Here is a 13073-nt window from a genome sequence, read left to right on the forward strand (position 1 = left end):
GCCGCTTCTGGCGAACCAGAGCAGTGCACGGAAACGCCGTTTACCTTCCCGCCGGAGCGGTACCTATTTATCTACTTGCACTTTGACGTGCTTTCGAACTGCTAGGTTGGCAGGAGCAGGGACCGAGCAACGGGAGCTCCATCCGTCGCGGGGATTCGAACCGCTGACCTTCTGATCGGCAAGTCCTAGGCTCTCTGGTTTAACCCACAGCGCCACCCAGCACCTCCTTATACTATGCATCAAAAAGGTATTGTACAGGAGTGAGGAGAGGAGCCAGCACTCCTAGTCTTCCAGAGCTTTCTTCAAGATTCTGCTTGTGGTCAGCTTTCAAATCATGGGATGTATATCTTCCCCTACCTAGATGTGCTTTCATCCATCCTCTATTTAAAAAGTGTTCCTGGGCACATTAATGGTACACCCCAAAGATCTGTAAAGGTGGCGTATCTTATTGTCCATAAACTTCACCCATACATACAAACAAATACATACATTGCTACCCACTCCCCATTTCTTCTGAAGAAAGTTCACAAGCTCCCTAAGAGGAGAACAGAAAAATCTCAGTGCAGAGGCAGAACATCTGTGAGATGTTCTCAATACCAGGCTGTACGCAATGTCAAAGTGTTTTAAGTGAACAGAAGACAAGGTGCACCATTATGAAGCTTGAGCTGAATGAAACACCTCTGAACCAAGTAAGCTGTAGAAGAACATATTGTCAAATCCTTTAATTGACACTGTAAAACAGGCAACTGTGTAAAAGAGATTGGAGAAAGAGGTGAAGGTAAACGTCACATTACAATCTGTAAACAAAGTGTCCTAGTGAAGCCAACTTCTAAATAACCCCTCTATGTCTGCTTGACATTAGCTTAAAAAGCTAGAGAGTAAAGATGTGCTCAGACTTTGCAACAACAATTCTGTCACGCTGTGTTAACACAGTGTACCAGTGGAGGAGAAAGCCAAACAATGGCGCACTTAAGACACTTAACTTGCATACATTTTTGGTCTGATTTGATATACATCTAGCTCATACAAGAAAAGCATATTTGTGCTTTAGCCTCATAACGAGGCAGATGGTTTATGACTGAAGTAGAGGTTTTTGTACCTTAAAAAAAAAGGTACAAAACACTTGACTACACAAGTCAAACCACTAGGAATACATTACTAGTATCCATCAAAGAATTACTAATACCATCTACTTAAACACATTTAAGCCTTTATAACTTTAAGTATTTATGTGTAATTTTTATCACTATATTTGAAAGTAGAACATCTGTAAAATAATTTTCAACTGAGGGTTAAAATGACAATTTTAACAATTTCACATGGACAAAGTCAAGGAACAGGAGACCATCACATATACTTATAATGGGGGGAGGTGCTGAATCTGTCCCCCTTCTAGTGACTCTTATTTCACTTGCATCTCCAGAGTGGTGCATTGTGGATTTTTGTGTAAGTTTGGAAGTGGGAGGCAGCAATAGCCAGGTTATGCTTCAATTTCACAGGGTGAGATGGCCTGTATTCTTGTATCACCAGGAAACAATGATTTGCTGCAATGGCACTGGTCACATTACTAGATAGATCCCTCCTATTTTCGTGCCAAAGGCATTAAAACTTTACAGGGGACAGCTTAGACTTTGGCCTAATTTCATGCAAGCGGCTGGGAAGGGGCGAGGAATGGAAGGGGAGGAAGAGGTCCTACCCATCACTGGCCTATTTAGCACCACAAATATTGTCCCAAATGTGGCCCTAATCAAATGACTTTTGGGGATGGGGGCAGGTTTCATACCATGTACCATTAATGCTAACCACCCCAGGATAACCAAAGGCAACATTTTCAGGGAAGCATTTCCTCTTGCACAGCTCCTGATTTGAATGGGGCTGTACAGTAGAGCACTTACAGGTGAACCAACCCAAGTTTATTAAGGTACTTACGGAAGATTCCGCATGCCATCTGCATTTATTGTCTTTGATGTTTAATTTGCAAATTTGTCTTAAGTCAACTCTCTACCTATGAAGAACATGGATTAAAATTCTCAGTAATTTGGTATGAACTTTGTCCAAAGAATGATAGCCACAGAATCACAAATACTTTCAAATTCAGTTGGATCCATCTATATGTTGACTGCAGTAGCTATGGTAATAAGCATACTGTTGATGTACCTTTACTATACAGAATCCACTTTTTTTTTCTGTAGGCATATTACTATTACGACATGAACGATTATGTTTCAATGTGGTGTTGAGTGGAGGTGCCAAGCACACTAAAAATCCTAAAACCAATTACTACCATTTCAAAATGAGATACAAGGTATCAATATCTAAACTCTTGGGCCTGGCTCAGATACTAAAATGCTGTGAATGTGAATGGAAAAACAAGTCAGGAAGCAGAAGTTCATTGCAACTTCCCTTGCTTAACAGCTTCCAAACAAGCTTATCCACAAGTTGGCTGGTTCAGAAGCCATTAATTTTCCCATTTGCATGTGATGTGAAGTTATAGTTAACTCATAACTACAGCTTCCTGGCTTCTTTCCCCACTTATGTGCAGTGTGCTGTATGTGGTGCACAGCACTTGTGCATATCCTGGCTTAATCTGATTACCCTAACAATGTCACTACGTGAGTCGATTTCTCTACATCTTCCACTGTGGCAAAAAGCCCCCAGTTTACAATTTATTCCAGTTCCCAGAAACAGTTTTATGAAAATAAGTTCTGTCCTGCATCTGTTCTATTTGTCATTTCCACTGACAATATTAGAAAAAATTCTATTATGTATTTACTATAAATGCTACCTTCCAAAATTTAATGCAAGATTAATTTTCATAAGAAATCATATGAAACTTAGAATAGTGTCTATTATCCAGGAACTCTACACTGATTTCAAACAGTGTAGAAAATGCTTGTGAGCCCCAGTGAATCTAGTAACATTCTGAACTTTCTTAAAAAGCAGGATAATTTGCAGAATTATTTTAACATTGTACAACACATCAAAACCCAGTTTTGGACTTACTGAGATTAATATAATACTGATATTTTCAAAGTGAGGTAAAACATTAAAGTTGTGAAGATCCAGTTAACCTTATGGGATCTAACTTATAAAATGTGCTCATCTATGAATGGCCAGTGTCACTTCATCATCCAAGAACTACAAACCTTCAGCAAAGTTTCATAAAATGTCATGCTAGCCTTTACAATCTACCTACCTCTACTCACAGTATGTATGCTAACTTCCTTCAGATTCATATGTTACACACAAGGTTTGCTAAAGTGTAACAATATCAATGAAAATTGCATGCCTTAATTGGAATCTATATTTTCATATTTAAAAAACTGGAGTTTATAATCTGCTACCTGATTACTCCATGTTTTTTAAAAAGATAGATCAACAAAGAAAATAATGAAAAAATGGTCTATTCTAATGAACTAGAATGCACTGCACACTTAACCCAGGGCATCTAGAGTGGGATAATTGTTTTCACACTTGTGGAAGTTGTGTGCTATTGTATCCTTTTCTCACTGCTTATGCATATAAGGCGACACATTACACGGAAGGGAATGAACAGAATTCTCTGTGCATTTAATGGAGTTGTGCGATTGCCCTAAAATGCATGATTATGTACACAACAATCAGAGGTCTGTGAAATTACAATTTAGCACTGCAACCTAGGCTTACGTTATTGTGTAATTCGTAAGTCTCAGTGGAAGTTACCTTTAGTGATAACTGTAGGCCAGTTTGTTATTTAGAACCAGGAACTGCTGGTATCTTAAGACACAATGACAGTGGAAACTCATCAGACGGGCAATGAATGTACTGATCCTGGATCTTACCATGTTCTCTATAAGTTGTCCGTTTTCATAATGCAATTTTACTGAAAAAGCAGCAACTCTAGTAAAGGATTTGCCATTTTCAACTAGCAAGGCGCAACTCAGACACCCAGCCTAATTCTTCAGCAAAAGGTTTATGCTTGGGAGATTCTTGGCCTAAGATGTTGATGGATCAATATGGAGGTGTATCCAGAGAGGAATGGAGTTTTCTTTTCCGCTTCCAGGTTTCAAGGCAATTCTGCGCCAGCTGACACAGTAATTTAACATGGATCAATCTGAGCAAGGAGAGAGTACAGTCTGATACACCCAGCTTTCTTGGGTGCAGTTTTTTTTTTGTTATCAACTTGGACCCAATATACAAACAAGAAAAAGCAATACAAAAACAAGTGCTATGAAGTGACAGGAATGTCATGAAGTCAAAAGGGCTCGGTTCCACCACCTGCTTTTCACAGTGTTTTCTGGTGCCCGTTTACAGATGGCTTGGCAGCCTCAGAGTCTCTTGCATTGTGTGAGAGGTGAAGCTTGTCTAAACCTGCAAAACATTTCAAAAGACAGTCCATTTAAATTTCTCTTTCACTTCTGACAACTATAGGTGTTTTCAAAATCACATTAGTCTTCGTTCCAATACATAAATAAATTGAAGATTTTTGTCTGTGGAGACCTTATCTGAGAACATGGGAAACTAGACAGGATTATAAATGGCACAAGAACAGCATCTGTGCAACTTAAATGCCCCTTGCAACTGTCTAGTAGAACTTGCAAACACTGTAAAGTCATAATAAGAGGTATTTCCTCTCCCCAGGTCTAAATATTTGGTTGCTGACGGGAGAAGCAGAATGTCATGGCATCATTATACAAATTTAAATTCTATCAGTCATTGCAGATGGGAAGGGGAGCTGTATGTGAGCTTTCCATCACATCTTACTTTCACACAACAAATACTGAACATTCTACATGGCTTTGTCTATTGATTTCTAATGTGAAGTTGAATCCATAAATCTGCAATTTCATTATTACTAAATTTTCAAGTAACAAAATAAGCCTCAAAAACTGTAAAACAATAAACTACATCATGCAGTTTGAAAAGCAAAACAGAACAGAGCATTCGTCTACTCAAAGCATCTCTCTGTCCATGAGTCTCTGGTGGTCTTCTAATGTTGCAATTCCTTAATTTCCACCTCAAAGCTTTCCAGCTTTTGCATCATTATCCAAAGCAAATCAATTGGCATGTCAAAACCTGATAAGAAATATCCTGTGCCCACTCTCAGTGTTGGTGGATTTGATTGTGGCAACACATTCCTTAGTTATATCTTATCTGAACTACTGTAATGTGCTGTTCGTGATGCTGACTGAACAGTGAAAGTTCTACTGCTTCAGAATATTGCAGCCAGGCTATTGAACAAGGCAAGCTGTAGGTGGCATGCAACTCCCATATTACAAGAGCTTCATTTGGTACCAGTCTGCTCCCAGGGAAAATTCAAAAGTACTGGCTGTTAAATCATGACAAGCCAGAGAACTACTTGGCCTCAAATTGTGTAAGTTTTTGCAGATCATAACTAACATAATAATAAATTTTATTATTTTTATAAATAATAATAATAATAACTAGCGTTATTATTACTACATTCTGATGGTAGATAAAGCTTTTATTCAAACAGGCTTTTGGCTTCATAAGCTGGCTTGCTATGGACACTGTAAGTATGCAAAACAATTGGTTCAGTTGTTCTAGTTGTTTTTATTTTTACTTTTGCTTCATTATAAGTTGTCTTGAGACCACTTGACAGAAAGATGGGATAAAATCAAACAAATAAATTGTTTTCTTAAAAGGAATAAACTAGGTGAACTCAACACAGAACCACTCACCACATATGTCTTTTTATACCACATGAAGGAAGCTGGAAACCCACACCAGGCAAATTACTCTCCCTATAACTCTAGAATTCAAATTAAATTAAATTCAAATTATGCACAATATGGCTATCAAATGAAAGAGAACAAATGTTACCTAATGCTTTGAGAAGCTCCTCTCTAACTGCAGAGGTGAACTTTCTAACCAGACACAGGGTTGTCACAATGGCAAAGAGGATATTGTAGGATAGCACAATGTAGAAATTTCCTAACCAGTTAAACCTTCCAAAGTCTCCAAGGAGATCAAACCTGGTAATACCTGCAGGGGGAAGAGAACGTGACATAATTCAGAAAAGCAAATGAATGAGGATGATATCTAAGATTGAAAAATGACCTCCAAGTACTTTAATCGAAATAAATTTAAAAATTGTCCAGTAGCACCTTAGAGACCAACTAAGTTAGTTCTGGTATAAGCTTTCGTGTGCATGCACACTTCTTCAGATACACCGAAACAGAAGTCACCAGACCCTTATATATAGTGGGAGGGTGGGGTGGGGTTTTTCTCAGAAGGGTAGTAGGAGATGGGTGATTGGCTCAATGGATATGATAAATCTGTTGACGACTGTTAACAACTGAATTAGTCCTACAGGAAAAAGCAAGGGATAGGATGCAGATGACCAAAAATAGCTTTAGCATATGCAATGAGACAAGAATCCAATATCTCTATTCAGACCAGGTCTCTCCATAGTTTTCAGTTTAGTAATAAGTTGTAATTCAGCAATTTTTCTTTCAAGTCTGTTTCTGAAATTCTTTTGTAATAAGACAGCTGCTTTGAGATCCTGTATTGAATGTCCTGGGAGATTGAAGTGTTCTTCTAGTGGCTTCTCTCTCTTGTGATTCCTGATGTCAGATTTATGTCCATTTATTCTTTGGCGTAGGGTTTGGCCTGTTTGTCCAATATAGAGAGCTGAAGGGCACTGCTGGCATTTGATAGCTTACACCAGTGTTTCCCAACATTTTTTGGGCAAAGGCACACTTGTTTCATGAAAAAAATCTCGAGGCACACCACCATTACAGCCCCGTGACGTCAGCGCGCAGCGTCACGCCGGGAGGGACATGAATTGCTAGCAAATTACATAATCACCTCCTTGAGGGCTGGCTCATCTTCTCCGAAGGCAGAACCCCATTAATTAACAGCACAGACTCACACCATAGCCAAGACGAGGGGGGAAAACCTCAGTCATGCACAGTCATGCACATGTGGGGGCTAAATGAGGACGAAGACCGGGCAGAGAGCAGGGTTCAAATCACCCCACCTGGCCAGGACAATCCCTGGGTGCTCCCTTGGGCCACTCGCCTGACCCACCTCACAGGGCTGTTGTTGCGAGGGTAACACGGGGAGAACCACGCGCGCCCCCGGGAGCTCCTTGGAGGAGAAAGCGGGCGATGAATGCAATGCACGAAATATATGAGAGGCGACCAGGTTTTGCAGGTGAGGGGCCCCCGCCAGCCTCCGCTTCCAACACCCGCCGCAACGATGCCGAAGTTTCCCCCCCGGGCTCGGCTCGGGGAGCAGCGCTGCTCCCCCCGGCTCCCCTTCACCCTCCCGGCTCTCTCTGCCGCCCACTGGGGACTCCCCTCACCTGCCAAGTCCGGAGCGCCGGTGGAAGTTGCATGCATGCATGCAGGGCGCCGCGTTGCCATTGCATTGCACTGCACTCCATGCAACGCCTGCACGCATGCATTGCCTTGCATGCCCGCCAAGGGGTCTCCCCGCGGTCCGATGCGTCCCCTCCGGCGCGGATGCAGCATTGCAAAAATAACACCCCCCCGACGCAGCCCTACCTGGGGGGCAGCCTCCGCCGCTCCGCCTCCGCGGGGATCCCCGGGCTCCATCCTGCCGCCCAATCTCCACGGGGGCGCAGGCAGGCTGCGCGGGGTCTGCGCGGAAGAGCCCCTGCCCGCCCGGCCGCCGCCGCTGCGCTCATTCCATGGCCGGGAGAAGAGGGCTTCAAACAAAACGCCCGGCCCGCCAGGCCACGCTGGGAAACGTAGTTCGCGCACCCCGCGCGGGCGCGGAGCCCAAGGGCGAGGGGACTACGGATCCCGGCAGTCCCCGTGCCGGGGACGGAGGGGGAGAGGCCGGGTGCAGGGATGGAGGGACGGGTGGGCGAGCGAGTGAGTGAGTGGCAGCCGCCAAGCCTTGGCCGAGAGCCAGGAAGGGCCTCCCCGGAGGAGGAGGAAGAGGAGGGAGGCGCAGAGCGGGAGGGAGGGAGGGAACCCCAGGGGTCATCTAGTGACGGCGCCCCAATCGAAAATTTGACTTTTTTTAAAAAAAAAAATCTTTCGAATTTTTAAATTTTCCCCGCGGCACACCAGGCAACATCTCGCGGCACACTAGTGTGCCGCGGAACAGTGGTTGGGAAACACTGGCTTACACAATGTCAGAAGATGAGCGATTAAATAGGCCTGAAATGGTATGTTTGATGTTGTTGGGTCCAGTGATGGTGTTGTCTGGGTATATGTGGCAGCAAAGTTGGCATCTGGGTTTATTGCAGGCTCTGGTACCAGTGTCCATGTAAAGTCTGGTTGCTGTATTATTGTGGGTGAGGAGTTGTTTAAGATTGGGTGGCTGTCTGTAGGCAATGAAAGGCCTTCCTCCCAGGGCTTGAGAAAGAAAGAGAACTGTCATTGTCTAGGAGAGATTGTAAATCTCTGATGATGCGTTGAACTGTTTTAACTTGAGAGCTGTATGTGATTACTAGTGGTGTTCTGTTATTTTCTCTTTTGGGTCTGTCTTGCAGCAAGTTCTCTCTGGGTATCAGTCTGGCTTTGTTGATCTGTTGTTTAACTTCATCAGGCAGAGATTTTAGTTCCAAAAAGGTTTGCTGTAGATCTCTTAGGTGAGAATCCCTGTCTGTAGAGTTGGAACAGATGCAGCTGTAACGTAGAGCCTGGCTATATACAATTGATTGTTTGGTATGTTTGGTATGTTAGCTGAAAGCATGTAGATACGTTTGTCGGTCAGTTGCTTTTCGGTATAAGGTGGTGCCTATGCACCCATCGTGTATTTTTATAGTAGTGTCCAGAAAATGTATTTCTTGCATAGATTGGTTCATTGTTAGGTTGATGGTGGGGTGAAAGTCACTGAATATTCTAATACAGATAATTTTACTTTCCCATTTGCCATTCCCATTTATGACAGAAGCTCTCCTCATTTTATCACCCAGAAGCCTGCTTTACTCATCCTATGAAAAGCTTCATAGCATCCAATGTGGTGTGTTTTGAGACTCTGCAAAGCACCACATGACTCACTGTACCCTAATGCACTCCACTAATCCTGTTTGGACAGCTGTGTATGTGCATTTTGTTAGCTGTGTTTTAACTGTTCATCTTTGCAGTTTTAGCCTTCCTTTTATCTCTATGGCAAACAATATAGGAATTTCATTTGTGTCCCTCAGCAGGGAACTAGGGAGTCTTGCCTTTAATTTGCTTTTTGTGTAGCAGCAATGACACATCCTCTTGTGTGCATGTGTGCACACTCATTTTTTTCCTGATTATATTTTCTATAAGAAGGTCATCTTCATGCCAGTTGATATAAGGTTTCCCACCCCCCTAGAAAGCCTGAGCAGCAAAAGATTACAGACCTATTTTTACCCCTCACATTTTTTTAGGCTGAAATACCTAATGGCTGCAATTACTCACTTCATTATTTAAATAAATGTGTACTAAAAGTTAGGAAAAATTGCTAAATTGATGAGACTTTCAAAAGCAGTTTGTGGAATAGCACAGGGGGCTTGCTCCATTAAAGGGAAAATATGCCTCTAGGCATGATCAAACATTTGAGAGTTCCTCAAGTAGCTCTTTCTAGGTTGTTGATGCTACTTTCCTTTGGTTTCCCTTGTTTCCTCTACTTATCTAGCAAGTGAGTATCATCAGTAGTTATGACGGAAAAGCTCATATTTGTTAACTATTTATAGAGGTCTTGTTTGTTTGTTTGTTTGTTTGTTTGTATCCTGCACTTCTAAAATCGTCTTCAGAAACCTCAGAATCTAAACATTAAAAGAACAATATGGTGCCATGCAAGTCTCCTGGAGGAGAATATTCCAAAATGAGGGCAGTGTGGTCCCACAACTAAAACTGCTCTTGTCCTGTTATAAACCACCACATCTCAGAACGCAAGGAAATCTGGAGCGGAAGCTCACAAATGATACTCTCTGTCACTGCACTGCAGCCATGAATGGCTTTAAGGGGCACCAAGACTTTGAACTGAGCTCAGAAAGAAGACTGAGAATCACTGCAGCCAGTCTAGTACAGAGGACTATGATCCCACCACCCACCCCAGTTAGCCTTGCAGCTGTAACCTGAGCTACTTGCAATTTCCAGACTGTCTGTAAAAGGCAGCACAATGTACAGCCCATTGTAATAGCCCAAGTATATTAGATTTGTTATCTGTGGCTGCAGCTGCTTTCCTATTATCGCAATGACAAGGTCATTTGTGTTATGAAACAGTCTGTGTGGCTTTTCAACAAGACCACCTCACTGAGGTTTGTGGCTATGAAGAAACCGGAATCTGGATTTTCCACAAGCAACCCCAGACCTATCCATTGTGCTACACTGGCCTCCAAACTGCATGACTGCATTCTTGGACAAACCTGATGGTCTATATTCCATTTGACTTCAGGACTAGTTTTAGCACTGAAACTAGCCTGGTTGCCCTTACACCTGAAGGACACAGGGGTATGGCCTTGTTAACACTTCTAGACCCCTCAGCAGCTTTTGATACCATCAATCAAGGGCAAGCTACTCAGCTTCAGAACTGGGGCACTTTGAATCAGTTGCTCCATTCCTATCACAGAGGCAGATTTCAGGTGCTGGTGGGAAACTACCACTGAGCTCTGAAATTTAGACTACAGTTCTGTTTTAGGCTTTTGCTGTCCTGACCTTTTACTGCTAATACAGTGGTACCTCGGGTTACATATGCTTCAGGTTACATACGCTTCAGGTTACAGACTCCGCTAACCCAGAAACAGTACCTCGGGTTAAAAACTTTGCTTCAGGATGAGAACAGAAATTGTGCTCCGGCGGCGCGGCGGCGGCAAGAGGCCCTATTACCTAAAGTGCTTCAGGTTAAGAACAGTTTCAGGCTAAGAACAAATCTCCGGAACGAATTAGGTACTTAACCCGAGGTACCACTGTATTTATGCCTTGGTTTGTTTTTAATCTTTGCTAGCCACGCTGGGAGGGCAATTTGCTTGAAATCAGGCCATAAAGTCTGTGCACACATCAACACACACAAATCCAAGGGTTTGTCAGTATAAGAATCTTACTGTCTATATTTCCTCCTTGCATGAAGAAAAAACACTACACAGAAGGGAAGGGTGTGCTACCAAGCAAATATACGCTGACTTTCCCCAGGGTCTTTCCTCTGAACTCTGTCCCTTTAGGGCCTACCACCCAAGCCACAGGCTTACAAGGAAACTTAGGCATTGATGCTTGTGTTTCTGGAACCCCAGCAGTAATGCTCAAAGTCTGGCGCTGACATGGGAAGAATGGCCAGAGTCTGCACTGGCTTAAGAGCTCCAGCAAAGTATGTTCAGAACGCTGTTTCATAAGACACTCAAGTTGTACCTAGATTTTCTTTCCTGAAAATAGGACTGAAACCATTTACTGATCTGTAGGCAATGACACCAAACTACACACACCTCAATAAAGAGTTCTCTAAAAAACAGAAATAAGACTTACCCAGTGTCCTTGACATAACTGGCAAAGCTGAACTGAGGACTAAGATCGAAACGCAGTTCCCAATTATCTGTTTGAACAAAACAAAATAAAAGGATTTCAATATGATTGATGAGCTCTAAGTCTACCAAGTAAGGCACTGAAAACACACCCAGCTTCTTCTAATTTGATTTTAAAGTCTGCCCATCCCTAAGGTTAATGTTTCCTCTGCATTTCTTCAATATTGCTCAGGTCTCCTCTAAAACAAATTATATAGACCACCGGGACTTTAGATATTGGCATATACTGTATCATACAAACACAAAGAAAGCATACTAAGCCCCTATTTCTGCCACAGATGCTTTTTAACATACAGGGATTCCAGCCTCTGTGCATCCAGAACGGCATTTGGTCTCTGTATTGAATCGAGCAGCAGGCTGGAGTTGCTGCTGTTTTTGGTCCCAAAAGAATCTTTGGGTTCTTTGCTGGCAAGAACCACTGCAGATCAAGAGATGAAACCGTAATGGGCATCCTTCTGTGTGCTGAAGTGGGGGGCTGAAAGAATACTACAGGTATACAAATCACTGTATAGTTTATTTAAATTTAAATAACAATTTGACACACAGCTGTGAGGCATTTGCGAGCTTTTTTGCTCCGCCGTGACCTCCCTGCCAATTTGGATACAATAACGGAACTGGAGGCCCCTCGACTGTCCTCGGGTCCAGTATTGGACCACTTTGACCGGATATCCCCAGCCGATGTGGACAGACTCCTCCGAGCTGGAAAGCCCACCACCTGTCCTCTCGACCCGTGCCCGTCCTGGCTGATTAGAGCGTGTCCAGACGAGGTGCGGGCCCCCCTAGGGGATATCATCAATTTGTCCCTTGGCACCGGGACATTCCCAGGGGAATTGAAGGAGGCAGTGGTGCGCCCACTCTTAAAGAAAACATCATTAGATCCTTTAGATCTATCCAATTACTGCCCGGTTTTGAATCTTCTGTTCCTGGGTAAGGTGATTGAGAGAGCGGTTGCTGAACAGCTTGGTGGGTTTCTGGATGAAACATCGGCTTTGGATCCATTCCAATCTGACTTCCGCGCTGGTCATGGGACCAAGACGGCTCTGGTCGCCCTAACAGATGATCTCCGCAGGCAGCTGGATCAAGGCGGGTCGGTGCTGCTGATTCTTCTAGACTTGTCAGCAGCCTTCGACATGGTCGATCACGAACTCCTGGACCACCGCCTTGCCGACGTGGGGATTCAGGGCACAGTCCTTCAATGGCTGCACTCGTTTCTCTCTGGTCGGGGACAGAGGGTGGCGCTTGGGGGGGAACTGCCATCGCGCCACTCCCTGGTGTGTGGAGTCCCTCAGGGTGTGATACTCTCCCCGATGCTTTTCAACATCTTTATGCGCCCCCTCGCCCAGCTTGTCCGGAGTTTTGGGTTGGGCTGCCATCAGTATGCTGATGACACCCAACTCTATCTGTTGATGGATGGCCATCCTGACTCGGCCCCAGACACACTGATCAGATGTTTGGAAGCTGTGGCTGGATGGTTACGTGGGAGCAGGTTGAAGTTAAATCCTTCGACAACAGAGGTCCTTTGGCTGAGTCGGGACGATATGGGATTGGGGGGCAACTCCTATCTCTTGTGGGGGCGCAATTAGTGCCAGCACCGTCCGTTAAGAGT

The 13073-nt window shown here is 43.6% G+C and overlaps 1 protein-coding gene across 2 annotated transcripts in view; it reads right to left on the minus strand.

The window, feature by feature from the left end:
* Nucleotides 1-695: 695 nt before the first annotated feature.
* The window catches only part of LMBR1 (limb development membrane protein 1), a 327116-nt gene continuing 314738 nt past the window's right edge, over nt 696-13073 (minus strand). For both annotated transcript variants that reach the window (XM_083467065.1, XM_083467064.1), the window contains 3 exons: nt 11412-11478; nt 5824-5985; nt 696-4350 (listed from right to left, as the gene is read on the minus strand). In XM_083467065.1, the coding sequence (XP_083323191.1) occupies nt 4265-4350; nt 5824-5985; nt 11412-11478 (315 nt within the window). In that variant the 3' untranslated portion in view covers nt 696-4264. The remainder of the gene's footprint in view (nt 4351-5823; nt 5986-11411; nt 11479-13073) is intronic.

Source organism: Podarcis liolepis (assembly GCF_965112155.1).
Source record: "Podarcis liolepis genome assembly, chromosome: 12".
Lineage (NCBI taxonomy): Eukaryota > Metazoa > Chordata > Lepidosauria > Squamata > Lacertidae > Podarcis > Podarcis liolepis.